At 42.8% G+C, this 23,306-nt stretch overlaps 1 protein-coding gene across 1 annotated transcript; it reads right to left on the reverse strand.

The window, feature by feature from the left end:
- Window positions 1–645: 645 nt before the first annotated feature.
- On the reverse strand, window positions 646–22,576 carry GRPR (gastrin releasing peptide receptor). The gene is made up of 3 exons (XM_053935462.1): window positions 21,905–22,576; window positions 4,185–4,536; window positions 646–1,696 (listed from the first exon to the last, which is right to left on the reverse strand). The coding sequence occupies exons 1-3, from the start codon at window positions 22,321–22,323 to the stop codon at window positions 1,304–1,306; spliced, it is 1,164 nt and encodes a 387-aa protein (XP_053791437.1). The 5' UTR covers window positions 22,324–22,576; the 3' UTR covers window positions 646–1,303.
- Window positions 22,577–23,306: the final 730 nt, after the last annotated feature.

Consider the following 23,306-nt stretch of genomic DNA (forward strand, 5'->3'; position numbering starts at 1 on the left):
GAGCAAACCCAGGTAAAGTTTTACCAGCTTTAATTTATCTTTTGGTGTGGTAAGGAAAAGGATCATCATCAAAGAGGATAAGGACCATTAAAAACCCAATATTCTGCTGCAGTGATTGGTTTATGGCCTCATTTGGCAGTTTTATTTATCAGGTGTGCAGCTTCACTGTGTGTCTTATAGCCCAAGCGCTTCAGGAGTTTGTTATCTGCAGGACACTGTGCTCCTGTTCCAGAATAGATGGTATCTGGCACAGATATTGTTCTGGGGCAAACTTTACAGTAGACCTGTTTCTCCAATCTGTCAGCCAGTTTTGGCACGCTGTCCCCACAGATTTCTGTGAAGACAGTAGGAAAAAATATAGGTTGGAGATCACACCTTGCATTGCTGATAGCTTTTGCTGAAAAACTAGTGTTTTACAAAGCACTGCTACATGGAAAATAGCTGTACATCAGTTTCTGCTATTGCCTGCCCTTAGTTAAACCAGACTCAAATTTTGTGGTACCACATAGGTGATGGAACTTTCACTATCTCATACCTTTGAAGACAGGAAGAACAAAACTAATGCCTGGAAATTGCCCTGCTGTCTCTTCCACAACAAGGCAAAAGCTCACACAGTTGAAAGCTGTAAACATATTCCAACTCACATTTATTCATGTTACTGCTTTCACATTGATGTGGTGCAAGATACTGCTCATTTCAGCTGGGGCCACAGACATGCCCCAGTAAACCCTTGATATCTTTTAGACTATGAATTAATACTGTACTCAGGACATTAATAAATACTTGAAAAGTCTGTAAATGACCTACGTTGAACTCCTTTGTAAAAGTATTTACCTTATTTAAATGGATTTATTTTTATGTCAAAATACATTACACCGTGAAGTGATGGATGCAACAGTTCTGACAAATTGTGTGCACCTGATATGGTCTTTATCACTGCTGCAAGTCTGCATATGTTTGGGATTGAGCAGGCAGTGATGAAGATTCTGCAGAGCCAAAAAAGATTTGATCTTAAGGTGCTCATTTTGCTCTCATTGAAAGCACAGCAGCACTTCCCAGGGAGATCCTCTGGGCTGGTGCTCAATTATCTGATGCTCTGGCAGTGCCTCAGTCCAGGGTGAAATGCTGGATGCTTCAGCCTCAGCCCAAGATGAAATGTTGGATGCTTCAAGCTCCTCTGAGCTCTCTGAGCACACCACACCTCCTTGCATGTGTGTGTGCATGCATGTGTGCGCTGCTCACCATGCCCATGGAGCAAAGTCCAGCAACCATGCTCAGCAACTGATGTCCCTGACTGTGCCCTTTAGACACAGCCTTCGTGGCAGATGTGGTTGCCATTGATCAGGCTGAAGGTGGCCAGGGAGTGGTTGGTGCTCTTGAGGGAGGTCATTCGTGTGGTGCTCCTGGCCATGCTGTGGGAGCGGATGAGGAGGCGAGCTCTGCAGCACAGCAGCTGGTTGTTGAACTGCTTCCGAAAGCTCTTGCTGAGCAAGTAGAGAGCAAAGGGGTTGACACAAGAGTTAGTGAAGGCCAGGATCCGAGCACAGATGCTGGCAATGAAATGCAGCACTGAGGTGTCCACCTCGGAGTAGTGGTAGGACCGGTATAAGTAGATGATGTGAGTGGGCAGCCAGCAGAAGGCAAAGAGGCACACGAAGACCAGCACGGTCCTGGCCAGGCGCTTACGGGACTCAATCTGCACGAAGGAAGAGAAACACAGATGAGCTGCTGCTCCTAGCTCAGACCAGGGGCTGACTATTTTTGCCAGTGCTGCAACTTTCCAGCTAACGTATGGCAGGTGGCACATCCAGAGCAGGGAAATCTGGACTGCAGGTGAACAGAGTCAAGAATTCTCCTTGTCTCTCCTCAACCCCCTTCCCTTATAAACAAATAATTCTGAGAATTTATTACATAAGAAGTAGTCTTTCTTTTCCTTTCTGTTTAGAGATAAAATTCCAGTGGCTTGTCACTTTGCAAAATCCCAGCTCTGGCAAGAAAAGTGTGGGCAATCTGCATTAGTTCTCCACACATAATGTATACAATCATATGTAATTTTAATAAATTACCTTATTATTATTCCTATTATTATAATTAATTATTGTGTAGGAGTCTGGGATCTTTCACAGGCAGGACATTCTGCCATGGGGCCATGTGGTGTATGTACACAAAAGTGCTGTCAACAGCTCCACAGCCCTTAAGACCAAGTTCAGCACTCAGAGTCTGAAGGAGATGGAGAAACAGAGAGAGGATATTCTGTACTTGGAGGAACACCAAGGTGGCAGCGAGGTGGACCCTTCAGCTGAAAGCACTGGAGCCATCAGGAGAGAGCTACAGGTGGTGAATAGATGGATGACCACCTCTTGCATAATCTGAGCTTTGTCAGGGAAAGGTGCTTTCACAAAGCCAGCTAGCAAGCAGTATAACCTTCATGCAGACCAGCCACGCTTTCGTTTTACTTACTTCTACAGGCTTGGAGTCAACCCAAAGGTATTGCTCAGCTGAGGGGAGCTGAGGTAAACCATACCTTGTCTTTTGCGTACAAGTGCTGTACATTAAGATAGCAAAGCCACTGAAAAACACATCTCTCTTCCTTATGAATGCAAAAGCCACGAAGGACGCTGCCCAAAATGAGAGGACAGACAGTTGCCCAGAAAAACCTGCTAAAATGCAGCACTCCCTGGGAGAGGTTGCACAGCCAGAGTTTGCAGGATTGGAAAATGTAACACTGCTGATCTTTTGGGGCTCCCTAATGTTCTCCTCTGTGGTAATCCCACTAATGCTCCCCAGATACTCCTAGGGAATTAGCTACATCCCACTTCTTGTACTTAAATAGAATGTGAATGGCCTGCAACTGCTCCTAGCCTCAGCCCTGCTGCCCTTGCTCCTGCCACAGTGCCTGGCCAGGCTCCCAGGACACTGCCCCATCCTCACTCTGCATCCAAGCTCCACAGGTAAATCAGAAACTGAGCATCTTACACAGGCTAATCTATTCTCAGGACAGCTGCAAGCAGGAATCAGGCAGGAGAGACATAGCAAGCCCATTTGGACTTTATTTCATGCCCCTTTAATGGCACTGACTAAAAATCAGCCATTGAGCTCAGGAAGGACTGACATGCACCAGATGATAACATCTCCAGCAAGCAGGCTGAAAATTAAATCCTTTGAGAAAGGGCTCTCCTTGGCTAAACCATATATTCTTTTAAAATGTATTCTTAATTTGATATAGGGCTATTGAGGCCACATCTGCACTATAAGGAAAGGAAGCAATGCAATAAAGAAATCGATACCAGTTATCTCAGATGGAGACGTATAGCACTTGAATGCACTGCAGGACAGGAATGATGGACGGAGGGTGCTAGACCAGCCTGGCCTTTTGCTTTCTTTAGAGCTCCCTCCCCAAAACCAAAGGGGAAAGGGCTGCACTTTATTGCCACTAATCAAAACAGCCATCGAATCAGCAGAGAAATGGCCTGCAGGGCAAAAGATTTACACCCATTCAGAAGGAAAAAGGGATAAGGATTTCAGGGATTGCACATCATTTGATGGACAAAACCCAAGCCCTTCCAGCCTTACTGCTTCAGCATAGCACCTGAAGGCTGTGTAAGATGATATTGTTGGGTCAGTCTAAGGTGTAGGTGTCAGCTGGGTGCAATTGAGTGGACAATTGCTCAGCTATGAATGGCTCATGTCAGTTTAGCTGAGGTTGAAACACACCTCAGTTAAAAAGAAGCGATAAGGTAAATAAGATAAATACATCAAGGTAAATAGGCTGTTTAGAAACAGACAAGGATTCATCCAAGGTCCTCTCTCTGAGAAAGCAACTTTGTCAAGTTTTGATTTTCTCCCATATCACCCCTGTGCTTCAATCTGCAAACACTGTATCTGGTCTGCCCCTTTGCCTGCATCCTAGTCAATTCCTTCCCAGGCTTTGGCAATGGTCTCCTGCTATGCTTGCCATGGTAACCACTCTGCCAAAGTCTCTGAACTAACCAGCAGGAGGAGATGCTCTAACTGTTTAGCCGTGTATTATGGCTTCCTTCATCCACTTTAATTATTTTACCCCACCTAATCTATTAAAATCAGTACCACAGACATGGTCTGTCACAGTGTAAATTTCCTAGTATTCCCTCTTTCCTCCCAGATTCATAGAGAATGTGGATTTTTGAAGAAAGTAAAATCTCTACCTGTTTCCTCACATGCACATTTCCTTCCACGGGGATGTTGTAAGCACTCCGGATCAAATTCTTAGCAATAAAATAATAATACACTGAAATTACAGATAGGGGAATAATATAAAATATGAGAAATGATGCCATTGAATGGATTTTGGGATGCAGCCCATCTGAATGAGGGTAAGGAGCACAGCTGATAAAGGTTTTATTAGTCCCTTTTTCATGGAAAGGGTGCAGATCTGAAAATACTGCTTCAGGGATGGCAAGCAACATGGATACAATCCAGATTATAGCAGCTCTCACACAAATCTTCATCAGTGCATGTGAAGCTTGGATCTCCATTGGCCTTACTATAGCTTTATACCTAAAAAAACAAACAAAAAAAGGTTATAGTTTATTGACCTCAACATTCAAGCATAGTATTTCTGCTTTTCCCTTCTATTCAGAAATAAAAACACAAAAGAATTCTTTACTCAAGACTGGATTTTTTTTCTGGTGTTTTTTAATTTCAATATTTTCAATAGATTTCTCAGTTTAAACCAGAGCCACCTGTCATCAGTTCATTCATTTTCATGTGTATTGATTATGAGTTCATTTAATTTGTAATTGACCCGACAAAGCACAGGGTTCCCTGCCATTAACATGTTTATTGATATTAATGACATGAATATGTGTCCAAACAGCATTAAGACAGGAAGTGCAATCATAGACTTCTCTTCCAAAGTGTACAGCAGCTTACACCCCAGAACAGTGGTGAAGGAAACTGGGCTGAGATTTTGACACATGTTTCAAGCTGTGAGTATAGCAGTCTCCTGCAAACCTTATTTTTTCTCAAGCTATAAAGAGCATGCTGCCTGTTTAATTGTTGTTTGGTGGTGTAGCTGGCAAGAGTTTTCCCTAACTCAATGCATTGAGGTAAAGTAGCCAGAAGTGCTAACTGAGTCTCTTGCAGAAAAAAAAAAAAAAAAACAAACCACCATTATTGCTTACTATTCTAGATACACAGAGACATTTTTTGATTTGAAATATTGTCTTTCATGATTTCAGCCTTTCAGAAAATTGTACTTTAGAATCCAAGAATATAAAAGAATTAAATTTATTTGAAATTGGTGTGTGTAATGAGAGGAATGGAAAACATCAGAGCTTAATATATGCTGGAGCCCTGCTCTGGCAGGATTTGACACTCCAAGCAAGCCACAACTCACATATGCATTTAAGGAACGTAGTAGAAGAAAAAAAAGATAATTAGGAAAGGGTATCTACAGGTTTCACAAATTAGCATGGAGGGTCATTTTTATAACAGTTACAAACTTGGGTATTTCTTCCAGGATCTGCCTCACTCTGCCCATGGTGCACTTTGCTCCCCCTTGGTCACTTCTCCCTGCGGACCAGTGTGTGCCTGGGTCCTGGACAGTCCCAGCTCTCTTTGGCATAGCAGGGTACATCCCATCAGCTCCTCGAGTCCATTTCTAAGCTTCGGGCAGCTAAGTGGGCTCTGGGGTGGGAGCAGGCAGTGAGAACAACACCCTGCCCGAGTGCGGGTGGCACAGCAGGGCCCCTCCATGCAGCAGCACAAACCAGGCTCTAGGGACACTCCATGAGTCCCCACCTGCTGTAGCCTGCATTATCCTAAAGCTCAGCATTTGAAAGAGGAGTCCATCAGTCCTGAACTGTTTTAATTGGGTAATTGCTTTATTTGTAGGGTAGGCATGCATTCAACTTCTGATTATATGCAATATCCTGCTGAGCACACCCAGCTTTCCCTCCATGTAGGTATATATGTGTCTACATATCTCACATGGATTTAAATGCATACACGTATTTATATTCATGTACATTCATGTATACATAACTACATACATAGTTACATACTTATTTTTATGATGACTGTATCTAGACATTTTGTCATTTGCAGGTATTTCTTCATACAGGTACCTTGTGTGGAGGACTTTTCCTTTCATGTACTACAAATATTGTGCTCAGTAGTTTGCTGTTTAAACACTTATTCTCCAAGCTCTGCAGCTCCCCTTTTTTTCCAGCTGCAGTGGCCAGACACAGTATTTTTAAGGCTTGCTTAGCACCTCTTTAACTTTCACTCTGAAAACTGTGGATTAAGTGGTGTCATACCACAAAGCACAATTTTCCAGCACCAGATCATAAACTCAGGCGAAGAACATCACAGCTCTTAAACAAATATGATGCTCTGGCTATTGCAGTCATAAAACAGAAGTGCTAGACAGATTACTAAAGGAGTTGTGTTGAAATAGCTCCATTTATAGTCTCATTGACCAGATATAGATTATTGACAGAAATACTAGCTCACTGAAAGTTTTCAGTAAATCTTAAAGAAGAGAAATGCAAAAGGAAATTAATAATATATCAAGATATTAGCAATTTTAGTTGATTCAAAGGTCTTTCTGCAGATGTTTACTGTGTGCTTATCAACATGACATGTTAGCACGATTATTTCAGGGACTGTCTTACAAAATATAGACAGCTGAGAGAAAACTTTCTAGTATTACGTTCCAGGAACATCAATAAGTTAAAGAATATAGAGAAACTGTTTCATTTTTATTAACATTAACAAAGTTGGAGAAGCCAGAAAATTACTCCATTTCAAGTTATTGGTACATTTTAATCAGAGATGGCATATACAAACAATTTAATTCAGACAGAACATAATTGCAAATGTCTAGGATGCTGGCACTGACTACTAGGCATTTAGTATATCTTTAAAGCCTTCTACAGCAGATGCAAGAGAAGATATGGGAGGTTTTGCTTGCAAGGGGCTCAGTGTAGACCCAAAGGATGGGAGTGAAAGAACAGAAAGCTAAACCAGAGGACACAAAGCTAGAAAACAGATTTTGAAAATATAAGTTCTCAGGTGCAGAGCCACAGGTAGGTACTTTCTTAATAGCCTGACAATCAAATAAAATTATTTTGCTGACTAGCTGCATGACTTCCTTGATGGTGGGTTAATTTAAGCAGACATCTCTAGTAATCCCTGTTAGTCTCCAAGTATTGATGTGTGACTATCAGTAGTGATCTGGTAGGAATCCCCATTTCCAGCTGCCTTGCTGATGTGTCAGTGGGTCAGTCCAGTTTGTGTTTCAGCACTCTACTCTCCCATGCCAGCTCAGGCTCTGGACAGCAGCTGCAGGGGCTGCTCCTGGTGAGGGCATAGGGGATGCTACACATGAGGAACTGGCCCCCCAGGCTGGTGCTTGGGCTGGGACACCACTAGATTTTCCTGTTGCTGGTGTTCAGGGTGTGAAAAAGCTGCACCTCCTGCTTGGCTTCTGTGTGGGGCTCAGAAATGCCTTCACTCCTTTCTTCTCCATTCCACCTTCTTGGCAGGGTCAAACCTGGGGTTTATAATTTATTTGACATTTCTTCCTAACTTCATCCAGGTAGACTGAACTTGAGTAGCAGCTCATTCTGTTTTTCAGTATGTGCATTTCCAGTTTGTATGTCAAATAATATTTCAAGTTTCCACAGCTTTGTCCTCTGCAATTTGTTTTTCAATGAGTTTGCCTGAGGCATGCCACTTTTCCTTATTTAACATCCAGCATGTGAATATTTCAATCCACTTTGAAGGAGACATTGATGAATATACCTATACACCTTAGAGGAGCCATGGATCTCATAGAACTGAGCTTTCATGCATAAGTTTTAGCTCTGGTCATAACATGGCCTCTGAGAATATGTGTCCCATTGCATGCTCAACTGTCTGCATCAGATCTAGGCATGGCCCTGGACTGATCACCTCTGCTGCTCGCACAGTCTCTAATTATTGAATTATTGTTTGAAATATATATATTCTTTTCAGCCAAACTCCTTTCCCTATCGGCTTTTAAAGAAATTTTTGAAAAAGTTTAAAAACCAGAAGTACAATTCATGCATGCAACAAAGCCCAAAACTTCAAAATATGCCTTGTGAAGATTCATTTGAATGAAAAAACACACAGTCAAGAACTCATGCCACTCATGCCAGATGAATATGACTAGGTTGCTGACCTGATTGGAAATATGAAAGAGATGCTGACCTTTACTACTGCTCAGTCTTCGAATTTCTCTGTTCCCACTGGTGAAGCAGCAACCTGCCAGGTACACTGCAGCTGCCAATGACCTCCCAACCAGGATGGATGTTAGTCAGCTCCTTGTCTTGAAGTCTCACTCAAAGAAGCCCTCAAAAGAAATTACTCATGGGGCTATCCTAAGAGTGCTTAATGTAATTGCAATTCATGAGGCATTGTGAGGATTCCTCTGCTAAGGAAATCCTCCCCACACCAGCCACAGTGACTCTGGTGCTGTCCCTGTTCTCCAGGGCAGTATCCAAGCCTCCAACAGAAAGCTGGTGATTGTGTTGCTTCAACCCAGAACACCTGATCACTTTTTAACCTAATCCCAAAAATTCATTGTGGATTGGTAGGAATTCACAGAGCATGTGCATCTCCACTGAATCCTTGAAAACATCCTTTACACATCCCTTAGGATCTCTATCCTGCTCATTAAGTAATTGTTTCTCACAACTGAAACTACTGAAATGACCATAAACCACTAAAATGTGGCACACCCAAGGTCTTTCTGTGGTAAATACTTTTCCCACTGAGGTTACTATGTCAGAGAAACAGGAAAACTCTGTCACTGTCCCTGTGTTAATAATAATGTAACTAATGATAGCATCACCTAATGTGCTCTAAAGCTTGGAGTATGCAAACATTGGTTAATACCATGCACTTAGCCCCAAAGCTGCAGCTTCAAATATAAACACAGACGTAGCTGCAGCATGAAAAAGACACTTACAGATAAATTGTCCACAGATACCAACCAAAATATGCCCCCAAATGGATGTCAGTGTTTCCTAGGTGTAGTTTCTCTGTTGGTACAAAGATATTTTATCCATCTTTGTGCTCCTCAGCTGTGCCAAGAAAATACACGTCACCTGAAGCATAAACAGGCTTTGCCTTCAAAGCCATGCTGCCTATATGTTTCTAAGCATAGAAGGGCTGCAATTTTGCTCTCTGGGGAAGAAAGTGGTTTTTATCCACAAAGACTGCAGCCTCAGTGCTTCCTTCATGGCTTTCTCCTGTCACCTTCATCCACTTACTTATGCCTGCTACAACAGCCACAAAAATTAAATTAATACAACTAAAGCATGGGGAGAAAAATCAGATGTTTCCCTGGGATTTTAAATTAATTTAGCTCCATATGGCTAAGTCTCTGGGTTTTTTTTTTTGTTTTGTTTTGTTTTGGTTTGGTTTTTTGTTTGTTTGTTTGTTTGTTTGTTTGTTTTTGGTTTTTTTTTAGGGAAGTAACTTTGTACTGTGTGGTGAAGCTGGTGCTATAGGCAGCCTCAGCTTGCTCTTCTCTTCCATGACTGCTTTGTATTAATGCCTTTCTCCCTTCCCTTATGACAGCAAGGAAAACTAATGTAGATGACCCAGGTGTGTAAGGAGAGAAAATGCCTGAAAAAGACTCTGCCACAGAGTACTGTCCTTTTCTATCTCAGTCCTTCGAATCACGTCCATCTTTCTACAGCTTAACATCACCCTTGAAGAAATATAAGAGGAGAAAAAGGTCTGCCCATCTTTCCTCCAGAGAAAAGGGACAGTCCCTCTCCAAAATGAATTTGCAGGAGTACTTAAATGTCAAGGAAAGTTTCCTCCAAGTATTATAATCTGTTACTATACCCTATACCATTTATTAAAAATATCCTGTGCCCCACTCCTGAATTTGTTTTATGGTTTAAAACCCAAGTGTATTAAAACCTGTTCAAACAAGATTTCAGAAGCCTTGCCCACCCTTGCTTAATTACTAATCCCACTGTTTAGACTGCATCAGGCTGGTGGAAAGATGTACATATTGCCACTTTCTTTCTGTCTGAAGTGAGAAATTCACTTACAAAGTTTTGGATCTGTTTGGACTGTGCTCTATTTTGAGAAGTTGAATTAATTTGAGACTCAGACTTAAATAAAAAAAGCAGGGATTGGCTGGAACAGACTGATGTCTTACAGAAACAGTCACGTAAATTGCTGAGAAGTGAAAACACTGAGTTCCTCCCAGTTCTAGAAAATGAGCTCCTGAAATTGCCATGATTTCCTGTGCTAAGGATGGAAGAACTGCCTCTCAGTCAGCATGTCCCCCATACTTCTTCTGTTCCCACTTGTAACTGATATAGTGAGAAAAGTGCAATTTGCAGTCCCTCTGATCTCTAATCATCTGTTCCCATTTGTGAGGTTAATGGCACATTGGTCTGGTCCTGGCCTGAGAACAGACCAAACAAAAATCCCTTCATTAAGATTTTGCAATTAAGTTCTATGAGCATCACATTAATGTTTTGACCACATAATATGAAGGACTGGCTCAATTACCATGCAAAAAAGCCTCAGGCAACAAAGAAAAATCGATGCCATGGAAAAACTACATAAATGAAGAAGATGAAGCCCTGTTGAGTGAGAAGCTCCACCTGGAAAGCAAGAAAAGTCATATTAAATATACCAAGAAATTTATGACAAATGCAATGCCACAAACTTTCTTTATTGTTTCCACCATGGATGTTATGAATATTTATAGCTCTGAAGACAATTCAGTAAATCCACAAAATTGCTAGACTGTCTAACCCATCAACACACTCCGACAACCTATTCTGGGTCTATCTGCTTTCTGCATACTTAGTTACGATTATCATTATTATGCATGATTCTTGAGTGAACATCTGTTATTAAAATCTTTAGTAAATTGCATATGGGCACAAAGACATCTCTAATGGGCAAATCTTAAATACATTGGCAGGTACTGCCTACTTTCTCTTTTTATTAATTTAACATTTAAATGGAAAGAAAAATGAGGCATTGATGAAAGTGGCACAGCTCTTATTTTTAAAGCATATGTTCAAAATTCAATCTCTATACCTGCATACTGCTACATTATCCTGGAATATGGACAAATAAGAACCTCAGTCTAGGAATGCCTAAATTCAGAATTGAGACATGTTTTAGAGACCACTGAACTGTACTACATACTGGTGAAGGAGAGCTTAAACACAAATCATTTGATAGTGAATGTGTTATTCCTAATCATAACCATCAACAACCTAAAATATTTCAGAAATTAACTATAGATATGGAAAACAATGGATTAAAAGGTTACTGCAGGAAACAGTGTGAGTTCCATGGACATCAGAAGAATCCCCTTTGCACCTTGGGTAGTTATTCCCAGAAGGTGATCTTCAGCTTCATGCCAGGTTAAAGATTTCAATGGGGCCAGCTTTATGGTTCCTTGCAAACAGATGTGAGACCTGCTGTCTGACGCAGGGCTGGGACCCATCCATTTACAGAACCACAGAATATGCTGAGTTGGAAGGGACTCACAAGGATCATTGAATCCAACTCCTGGCCCTGCACAGGACACCCTAAGAATCAGACCTTGCGCCTGAGAGTCATGTCCACATGCTTCTTGAACTCTGTCAGACTCAGTGCTGTAACCACTTCCCTGGGGAACCTGTTCCAGTGCCCAACCACCCTCTGGGCAAAAAACCTTTTCCTGATATCCAACCTAAACCTCTCCTGACACAACTTCAGGCCATTCCCTTGGGTCCTGCCACTGGTCACCACAGAGAGGAGATCAGGATCTGCCCCTTCTCTTGCCCTCATGAGGAAGTTGTAACTGCAATGAGGTCTCCCCTCAGTCTCCTCCAGGCTGAACAGACCAAGTGACCTCAGCCACTCCTCCTACAGCTTCCCCTTATGACCCTTCACCATCTTTGTTGCCCTCCTTTGGATACTCTGTAATAGTTTAATATCTTTCTTACATTGTGGTGCCCAGAACTGCCACCAGCACCTGAGGTGAGGCCACCCCAGTGCAGGGCACAGAGGGACAATCTCCCCTCCCTTGCCTGGCTGGCAATGCTGGGCCTGATGCCCCCCTGGACGCGGTTTGGAAACATCCTTTAATTTCAAAACCAGCAAGCTCCCACCCAGATCCCAGCACCAGCCAAGCACTGCACACATTTCTGTGGGCTCAGTGCCTGGGTACAGCCAGAGGGAAGTGCCTGCTCGAGCCATGTGGCACCAGAGCACATGCTGGTGTGGGGGTTGCAATGTGCTGAGCGTCTGGAGGCAGCTGGGAGAACTGGTGCTGCCACGGGGCCACCAGGCGTGAGAAGGAGCAAGCCCCAGGGGTGCTTCCATCCAAAGCTTTACTGCCTCAGCCCAAGTCTCCAGGGATGTCAGCAGCCTGGGAGTGGGAGATCTGCATGCCTGAGGATTGAACTGTGACCAGGGCAACTAAAGCTGCAGCCTCAGACATGGACTCCTCATTTCACTAGAGAATCTGCCTTATTTCTGCTGGAAGCGCCACCTTTGGTGCATAAAGACAGAATCACTGAGTAACCTAAGCAGGTGGCATAACTGCTGGATATCCCACAGAGCCAGTTGTAGAAATTCATTAGAGTTTCTAAAAATGGCAGTTGCTCAACAGAAAAAGTCCTGCCTGTACAATAAATCAATATTGTACCTTGTTTTGACAGAGAAAGCAGAGCTTATCATTGACCTAAAAATTAGCACTTCCGTAAGCTATAGCAGCTGTGGTGTGCTTATATTAATTTTGTGGAAATAGAATAAAAATCTATATATATTTAGAACCAAGGCCAGGTTGGATGAGGCTTTGGGCAACCTGATCTACTGGAAGGTGTTCCTGCCCACTGCTGGGGGGTTAGAAGTAGATGACCACTAAGGTCTCTTCCAACCCAAACCATTCTATGATTCTATGATTCTCTTAACTTTAGAGAAGCAGATTTCCTAAAGTTAAAAGCAGCTTTAAATTAACTGACTGAGAACACAGTCTAAAGAGATATCACCAACTATACATTAGTTGCTGACTTCCGGCCTGCTCCCTGGTGTCTCCCTCCTTGCCGTGAAAAAAGCACGGCAAAAAGCTGCCCTGGATAACAGAAAAGGAGCAGTCATGCTAAAACGTCAAATAAGTAATTACAAAAATCAATATGCAACAGATGGGAAAAAAAGCAAAAGTAAATGACAGCAAGTATTGGAGTTTTAAAATGTTGGTGACTGATAAGGGAAGCTGAAAGAGCCAACAAATTATCAAAGGTCACTCTGCAACAGACAAAGGTGCATTTTTAAATACATCAAGAATAAAAAAAATCAGTAAGTCAGGCATGCACATAAATAGTGAAGATATGAACAATGATGAGACAAAGTGCAAACAATAACCTGATAGTCATCTTCAGGACCAAATGAGCAGGAGATCTGTGTGGTTCTATACTATGTGTGCAGTACTACAGATGTAGCAGAAAACTTGTGAGCTGTATTAAAGAAGCTGTGAGCCAACATCTGCTAACACAAACTAATTTCACACCAGCAGGCCTGAATAATTTACACCTAGGAGTACTAAAGGAACCAGCTGAGGAACAACTGGTGCTAATTTTTTTACAAATCTTGAAAAAGTGGTAAATTTCCTCAGAAGTGGAGAACTGGCTTCAAAGATGTGATGCTCAGAAAAGCTGGATGGTGTGACCAAGAAAAGTGCAACTAATTGTGCTGCCCATGTCCACTTGCAGAGGGAGTAAGAGATAGGTTAATCCTGCTAATAGGTGATAATTAATATGTCTGCCTTGTTTAACACACAGCAGATGTCAGCATTGTTTTATCTTGTCACAACATAATAGGGATTGTGAAGAGGGTGTGGGCCATGCTGGTGTGCAGAGGAGCTGCAGCTTTCATGGGCATGTTGGCACAGGTGACCCTGCATGTAGCTATGCACATGTGTGAACCGGGGTACATGTGGTCCTCTCTCTCCTGTGCATGCAATCCCTTTCCCACTCCCACAGGAAAGGGTTAAAATTAGGACTCCTGGTCTCAGAAGGGGGGATTCCAGGTGGGGACCCTGAGCCCCATGCTTCCTTAGCAGTGCATCAAGCATGGTGGTAAAAAGCAGTGTGTGGAACCATTTGTAGCCTGAGTCCTGGGAACTTTCTCTAGCTGCAGTGTTATTTGTTGTGCATATCACTTGCCTTGAGCAGGCTATAAAACCTTTGCTGGAAAAGTTTGCAGATGACACAGTGGCTAATCAGACTGAGAATGTTGTAGAGTCATTGGGATAAATGGCCATAGTCTAAAGTAAACCATTTTAACTCAGTTATGTGTAAAATAGTAGATACAGTAGCCAAGTGAGCTGGAGACGCAAAAAATTAGTGCTCTTAAGGAAAGAAGAGACAAAAGAAGACATTAGAGCGACACTTCTGCATGTGACAAAATGAGATATCCTGTGGGATTCTCATGGTGTCATGGCTTTAAGGGTAATTCAATATAAAGCTGAGCCAGTTATATGATCCTTAAGTCCTTTCCATGGTTTCAGTAAACATAGGTGTCATAAGGGATCATCACTACTATATGAACCTTCAGCAGCATGTAGGGGCTGAATAATTGATTGCTGTCCTTGACTGCTCTAATCATAGAGCCATAGAATAGCTTGGTTAGGAGGGGACCTTTAAAGGATAAACAAGACCAACCCCACTCCCCCACCACCACAATAAGCAAGGACATCTTCAATTAAGTCAGGCTGCTCAAGGAGCCATCCAAGCTGGCCTTGAACACTTCGAGAGGTGGGGTATCCACCACTTCTCTGGGCAAACTCCCTCCAGTGCCTTACAATCCTTACAATAAAATATTTCCTCCTTATGTCTAACTTAAACCCACTGTCTTTCAGTTTAAAACCATCGCCCCTTGTTCATTACAGGCCTTGGTAAAAAGTTCCTCTTCGTCTTTCTTATAAATCCCTTTAAGTATTGAAAGGTGTGGGAATCCTTAAAATCAGGGTCTTGGGCAAGTTGCAAAAGGCAGACCTCAAAGACAGCAGAACTGTGATTAGAGCTAAGCAATAGACATAAGATTCGTCAGCAGAAAAATTATACAAGTAGAAAGACAAATAGAATAATGGTCAGTGTGTTAATGCTTAACTAAAGTAATTCCCTAAGTTACAGAAAAGTATATCTAGCAAGATATTAAGAAGTTCTATGCTTAATAATGGAGCTCTGTGCATTATATCTTAAGGCTTACAAGCAGGTATTGTATTCAAAATAAGCAAGCATTGTTTTAACCAAAGGTACGTGTGCTTATAGTGGTTGGATAGAACTACTGTCAATATGCTTTTGCTTTGTGTAACTGGTCAAAAAGCTTTTAAAGAAAGTTGTAACATTAAGTTCTCTGTCTGCTGCCTGGGATGTGAGCTGATGGCATCTTCCCATTGTCATAACAATGTAATGTGACTGATGCTAGAAAATAAACAGCTTGAGATGCGTTCCTCAGCAGTCCCGTCCCGTTCATGATTTGTACATAGTCCCCTGGCTGGCGAAAAAAGGCTGCAATAAAATAGCCCCAGGACCTTTTCTCCTCCAGACTGAACAACCCCAACTCTCTCAGCATTTCAGGTTTGCTGTGTTAGGTTATTATGCAGTGGTAAGAGGTCAGACAAATTTCAATTTGAAACATGATCTGAGTTCTAAGAGGAGAGGGTAACAGAGTGCCAGACACAAGAGGCGGCAGAGCGATATATGCACCTTTAGTCTGAATATTCAAAAAACAGCCTCATGTCACTGGAAAGATTTGTTTTAATCCAAATCCTGTGAGATACTCAGTAGCCTCTGTGCACAGGTGTGGGCAAGAACTACTGATGAGTTGATGGCTAGTGTGACATCTCCTAGTCCCGCATCCACATCTCTGGTTCTCCCAGGACATTTGAACATTCATGTCTCAATCTCATGCTTCAGGGTTGCCTGAAGGTGTGAAGAAACATTTTTTCTCTCAGGATGTCACAGTACTGTTTTCTGTCCTCCCTTCCCAGAGAACTGCAGAGACTGACTGTGGATAGAGGGCAAGTGAGGACAGGATGGGCAGAGCTCTGACAATGCTTCTCCCTTTGATGCTCCACAGTTTTCTGCAGTCCAATTAAACTGATCACTAGCCTGGCATAGGAAGGGAGTTTTTGCAAGGCATCTCCAGCTTTCTGCTTTTCTCTACAGCAGAGCACTTGGCTTGCTGCTGGGATACCTTCAGGTGCCTCAGTACTGTGAGAAGCCCATGGACTGTCCCTGTTTTCTGCCCCATGGCATAGGGATTTTGGAAGCCCTTGTTCTGCCTGAGATGCTGTGCAGCAGACACTATGTGGGGGATTTGCAGAGCCTGCTATGGCCAGGAGATCACGGCCCATGGTGTCCTAGATTATACAGGGTGAGGTGAGCACCTGGGTGTTAAACTGCTGAAAAACAAGGTGAGGGGACTCCATAAGGACTGTGGTGAAGTCTCTTTCCAAAATAAAGGAAGACAGGTTATTGCAAGGGTCATCTCTGAGCAAAGCAGTTACTGGATGCTTCACATGGTGGTTGTGCCTGCTTCTACTTTTTCAGCTCAGCTACCTCCTACTCTTCTCAGCCAGGCTTTTGTCCACATCTGAGCATCAAATAGTAAGACATGAACTGATGAGTCCGCTGTAAGGTCATCTTCTTGCTTGAGTGATGGTGAAACCCCAGCCCACTGCTGGGACACACAGCCGGCAAATTCTCTGCAGCTGGTTGTTCTCCTTAATAACAGTGTGTACAGCACCTTCTACTATGAGACCATGACAACTGATTGGGGGTTTTAGGTTTTATTGAAATGTAAACAATAGGTAATCTGACTTTTCTTCCTCTTGATTGCTTAAATATTGACAGTCTCCAGCACATTAGCACTGACTCTAAACTCAGATTTCCGTACCAGTCCCACCACTATAAATGGGAGCTCTAATCTTCCAGGTTATAGAAGTGCATCTATTGTGTTTTGGCCATCTGCTCTGGTTAATCAAGATATTAAGAAAGTTTGTGCTGTTTGATCAGTTAGTGCAAATGGATTCAGGGGCTGAGGAAATGAGAGCTAAAACTAAGGCTGTAAAGACTGTTTATATTATTATACTGACACAATGTCCAGCAACCAGGATCTAAGACTCTTGTACATCAGCTGAAGAAGATAGGTGTATATCACCCTGCATCAATCAGCACATGAAGGGCAGCAGCACAGACACTGTGTCAGTGGAGAGGGCGGAAATGGGGCTGCCTGGTGCTTCAGTGTGAGGGAAGGCTTTGGGCTGGGCCAAGTCCCTCCAGTTTTCCTCCCTGTGACTAGAATGCCCAGAATGTATCTTAACTTATGGACTTGGCACTTTACAACTGATGGTATTTTTTTAAAAAGTGTCATTATGTAAATTAACTCAGGGAAATCTGGGTTGACTTTTCATAGCTTTTTATTATGGTGGCATGCTTCCCTTAGTCTGCTAGTGGAGATATAAACCAGTGAATGTAAAGTAAAATAAATGAACTGGCACATAGATATTATACCTCCTGTAGTATTGTAGGTAGTATTAATAGTAGGGTCTGGAGACATCTAAATCACAGAAGAGATGAGACCACTAAACAAAGACTTTTGCATGTTTAAAAGTGTTTGTAGAAATTCTGGATTTGTTTCTTTCCTTGCATTGCTGCTTTTTTTAGGAAGGTTGTTTGGAAGTTTTATTTCTTAGATAAACAAACCATCATATGAGTTCAGAGGAACATCAAAATTTGTGTTCATGGTGCATTCCAAGGGACCCAGCAGAGCTGGGCGCCCTGCAGCATTCCTGCATCCATCCCTGCACCCATGGCACTAAGATCAACATTTCCAAAGCTAACATCCTCATTTCAGGTGTCCCACATGACTGCAACCCTGCTGTCTGCAGCTGGTTTTACCACCGTAAGCCACCTAAACTCCCGTGTAATGTCACTCCACATATCTCACTACGCTGTCACTCCCAGGACTGCAGGCTGGGAGGCATGCTGCAGCTTTCCAGCACTAGAATCCACGTAATCCAAGGTGCTTAAAGCAAAGATGCTGCTTGTAAACTCCAATTACATTTTACATTACTCTGCTGTGTGCTTGTAAAAACAGTATTGCTTCAGGAAGGTTTCACTGCATGAGCACCGGGGCATTTCGATCTTTTACAATGCCAGCCTAACAGTGAGGAACTATGATCAATGCTTGACAGCCTGCTTAATTCAAATGCAAATGTACATACCCTGTCAGTCACGGGAGAAAGCCAATTAAATAAAGACGTCTCCCATGACATGGGCAATTAAATAGTTGCTTTTCCTCTTGCTGTGCAAAGATTTTCCTTAATTTCCTGTCCCTTGCTGAGACAGCCTTGGTTTTTCTGCCTGGGCTAGAAGCTCAGGTGTCACTGCTCTCACGGGTGCCTCTGTACCGCTTATCCTTGCACTGAGGAGGAGGGGAAGGAGGAGGAGGGCAGAACCCAAACTCCCGTTTTTTCTGGGATAAACTGAGCAGTAGCTGAAGAAACCACTGGTTTGACAGTGCAGAGCAGCAGGGCAGACAGTTGTCCTTCCCCTACCAACCTCATTTACATTGTTTCTAAAACACACAAACATCATGCACACACATGGGCTGCTTGTTTCCTCGCTCTTGTATACTCAGCAGTGGCGCCTTATGGCCTCATGGAAGGTGGCTGGAAGCATAGCACATGCCTTAACCCTCTCCTGGCTGCTCTGAAAATTTGACACACTTGCAGGAAAACAGGTGTCTCCCGACAGCTCCCACTGCTCCTGCAAATGCAGCCAGACAGATGCAAGCACTGTGCAGACAGTGGAGTGGTCCCAGAGGAAATACATTTATAATATTGTTAACTCTTTTTTTGCCCTTTCTTACATATTTTCTGAAATAACAATGAAATCTGAAGGAAATCTCATGATTGTACACAGACCCATCCTAAGCACCCAGGGACCCTCTGGCTGTTCCTTGCTGCTCAAACCTGTGCAAGCATGCTCAGCTGTGTCCATACATGCACAGAGCACTTGCAGGCTGGGAGGCTCCCACTGCAGGAAAAGCTGAGGTCAGCAGTTTGTCCCTCTGTTTCTCCTCGAGAAATGTACAAGTGAACAGTCAATCCTCCGGACAGCCCGTCATTCTGCTGGGTCAAACCACTGAGCAGCTTTAGGTGCTCTGTGCTGGAGGCTGGCACTCAGCCAAGTGTTTGCAGTCACTGGCAGACGAGAGATTCCCAACACAGGGCAAAGTGGAAATGGAAATAATGAAAGTATACCTCAGGAAGACATATACTTATGCACTGATGATGTGAATGCAAAAACCTACTAAAACTGGGCCCCTCGTTTTCAGAAGGTGATCCAACACAGCCAGGATGATTTGTGCCATTGTTGTAATGTAGCATAAGTGTCTCACAGTCTCACATACTCTATCTGCCCATCACACCTACCCACTGCCTTTCACCTTGTGTTTCAATGGTCATGTCTCTGGAAATGACCCTCTTGTATCACACTCCAATGCTCTTCTTTACACATCAGACTTCTGTTCCCTGTGATGTCTCTCTAGGCATCTCCATTATATGTTCAGTAATGCCAGCGGTTGTTTCCATTTGCTTTTGTCAATGTAAGGATGCTGAAATCAAGAGGGTTTTATGATAATTTTTTGCAGGTGATGAATTGTAGACAAAAGGTCTGTAGTACACTGACAAGTCTCCCTTTCCTTGGAGACAGTGCCATGCAATGCTATTCAGAGCAGGAGGCTTAGGAGGCTTTTCTTTTACATGGCTTTGATTAGTGAGAACAGGTACATTCACACAGCTCATGTGAGCATCTCAGGTAGGACTCACTTCACTGAACATCAATCATCTCACCACCACGTCCCTTTTTTCTGTTTCCCTTCATGCAGTGCCATGTCTGTCATCAGAAGTGGGTGTCTATGAAACCACCCCACATGTCAGGCACAGCATCTCACCTGCAGGTGTTGGGCTTCCAGACCCTCCACAGCCCCCAGCCAGCATCACCACGCTGGTTCACATTCAACTCACATTTTGGAAGATTTCCCTTTATGTTTTAAGGTTATTTCCCTAATGATTCTGACATGATTAATACTGGGTCTGGAGTTCAGGATGACAGCTTTAAGGAACTAGACTAATGGGCTGTGAGCTGACAAAATATAGACTGTATTAAATTGTAACAAATTTAACCCAGCACTGCTGATAATTTATGAAAATAGAAACTTCTGCAAACTTAACAGATAAGGGACACTTGTGTTTCAATGCACAGCATATTAGATTCATAGACCTAACAAAGTTACAAGTTTCTTTATTATCTCCTTCGGCAGTGGACCACAGATGCATTAGAAGAGGGTAAAATGATCCCTTGGAAATGGAAACATTTGATCATCAGTGCAGCATGATGGCTAACAGGTTCCTGATAAAGCTGAAGTTCAGAACTTGAAGGCACAAAACCCCAAGCTTGGCACAGCTGCTGTTTTCTGTTCTGTTCTATCACTTCAGGTAAAAAGTGCTATTGATGTGCTGCTCAGTAAAAGCATTTACAATGTTTACTTTATGTAGCGTGTGATCAGATAGCAATAAATATCTCTAACATAATCTTCTTTACAATGCATTTTCTTTTCCTTACACCCCTTAAAACAACTTACATTACAGCTTTTGAAAGATGCATTTTCCTGGAGAGATACTTATTGTTTTCCCATTTTCTTTGGAGTGGTCAGAGGGGATCCAGACACCACATAAAGCAGCATATCAAACTCAGGAGCAAAAGTGCATGTGGTCTTTCACTAGTGCAGTTTTCGTACCTTTACAGCACTTTAAAGCATATTGCTTTAAGACTTTTATCTACACATAGGCCTTTTTGTTATCTGCTACTGGGACAGACAGTGCTATTTTTATATATCCCAACACAGAGGAGAGGACAAACATATTGACCATTCTGTCTCTGAAACACTGAGGAGTTACTGCTTTCGTTGAGACTGCAAAAAGTATATTGAAATATGTGTGTGAACTACATTGAAATCTGAACAAAAGTAGTCTGATGTTTTAAAGCAGCTTAGCAAACCTAGTTTCACTTATTTCTAAGCAAGGATACAATCCCCATATCTTTTTTGTTCTCAACAAAACTGAAATGATTTTTCACTTAGTACTTCTGTGTCACTTCAGCATGGTGACAATGTATTCCTTAATCTCTTTTGGAAGTATTCAGAAAATAAACCAGCATATTTACTACACATTAATTTTACTAAACATTATTGGAAAATGAGGTTTCTGAACCAAAAACACAGATCAGTTTTGATTGGATAAGAGGCAAACTGCTTAACCAAGGGAAATACACTGGCTATGGCAAGTGCGATTCCTGGCTTCAGGAAAGCTAATTTGAATATTTGAAAAATATTTTATGAAATATTGCCTCACATATTATTAACTTTAAGGAAGCAAGCCACTAGATAGAATTGATTCTCATTGCACTTTAAATTGCTGCTCCAGTGCCTTCACACTTCATCAAGTATGGATCAATTATCTTTTTGGCAAATATGAACATGCTATCTTTTAGCAGAGCTTCATTTATGGCATTTTCTCTCTCGGTCTTTAGCTTGATCTGCTCTTGTCTCTCTTTGAATTAATGTAGACTATTAGCTAAATTGCACAAATATTTAGTTAAGAAAAAGTATCCTGTGTTCAGTCTGCATCCTCCTCAAGTTGTATGCTAATATTCATCAGAAATCACCTGAGGTGGTTCTTCCCTCATCACAATAAAAAGAAACATTTTACCTGAAAATACAAATTAATAATTGTGCATTTTATGGAGTCATAATTATGGAAGCTTCTTTTCAAGGCAACAGCAGCCAAGCTTACCTGTCAGCTGAGAGAGCAGTGAGAGTAAAGACTGACACCCCTACAGAGGTGAGCTGTATGAAGGGGATAAGTTTGCATCCAGTTCTGCCAAACAGCCACTCGTCAGCAAGGTACCTGCTGGCATCCACAGGCACACAAGTCACTAAAAGCAGCAGGTCTCCCAGAGCCAAACTGGAAATGAACAAATTAGGGACATTTCTCATGGATTTCACAGTACAGAATATCTTAATCAAAGTGATATTGCCAATAAGGCCTATCAGAATGATGATCCCATAGATAGTGGGGATGGCGTAGAGGAACGCTGGGTAAAACCAGTCTTCCCCCAGGATTGAAAAGTTTGCACTCTGGTTGACAGAGATGTTATAGAAAACGAAGTTATCAGTTTCTAGGTCTAGCAGAAGGCACTCTCCAGATGCCATCGTCCTGCTTTACTCTTCTCGGAAAACAGCTTTCTTCTTTGAAAGTCCTCAAATTCCTTAAATTAATTTCTTCCTTTAATTTTGCTGCTCCTTGCTGGCTTTAAACAGTCAGAAGAGTTTAAAAGTCATATTACTTTGTGACACATCTTGTCAATAACCCAACCAAAAAGCACCTGCAGCTTGCTCCACAGTCCTGTTTCCGTAAGGTGAAAGGAGAACATGTTTTAGCATTGTTAGAATTGTGAAACTTGCCTTTTCCTCCTTGACTTCTATTGCTGTTAAGTATTCCTCAGCTCTGGAAGGCCAATTATCAAATTCAAAGACCAGCAAGTGGCAGGCATTTTCGCAAACGGGGCTCGTTAAACTCCCAGCTTCGGGTCTGCCCGGCAGCTCCGAGTCCGAAAGCAGGGAGTTACAGAAAGCAAGAACTTTCGGGAGTTGCTGCCACGCTGCACTGCCAGTCTCTCCCGCATTCGGTGCCTGCCATCGCCAGCCGGATTTAAAGCGAGGGGGGAAAGCGGGGCTCGGCTGGCGGCTCGGATCCTATAGGCAGGATGTTCTGGACGTCAATCCTTGCGCTGCTTCCCACGGTGTGCGCGGCTGCTGGCAGCGCGGCGGGAGCGCCGGGAGCGCCGGGAGCGCCGGGAGCGCCGGCCGCCTGCTGGATGCTCCGGGCAGCGCCGCGCGGGGCGGGGGCCAGCACCGCCCTTAACTCTTTAGGAGACAAAATACACATCTGCTCACTTGGGGCTCCTGACGTGCGTCATCGGCTAGCCACCCACTCCCTCCCCCCTCAAAAAAACAAAACAAAAAAACAACCAAACAAAAAAAAAACCCCCCCCAAAAAAAAAAAAAACCAACAAAACAAAACAAAAAAACCAACAAACAAAAACAAACAAACAAACAAAAAAAACCCCAAAACCTCTACTCAAAAAAACCCAACCCCAAATCTCTGCCCCCCCAAAAAAACCAAAATAAGCCCC

Source organism: Vidua chalybeata, chromosome 2 (genome assembly GCF_026979565.1).
Source record: "Vidua chalybeata isolate OUT-0048 chromosome 2, bVidCha1 merged haplotype, whole genome shotgun sequence".
NCBI lineage: Eukaryota > Metazoa > Chordata > Aves > Passeriformes > Viduidae > Vidua > Vidua chalybeata.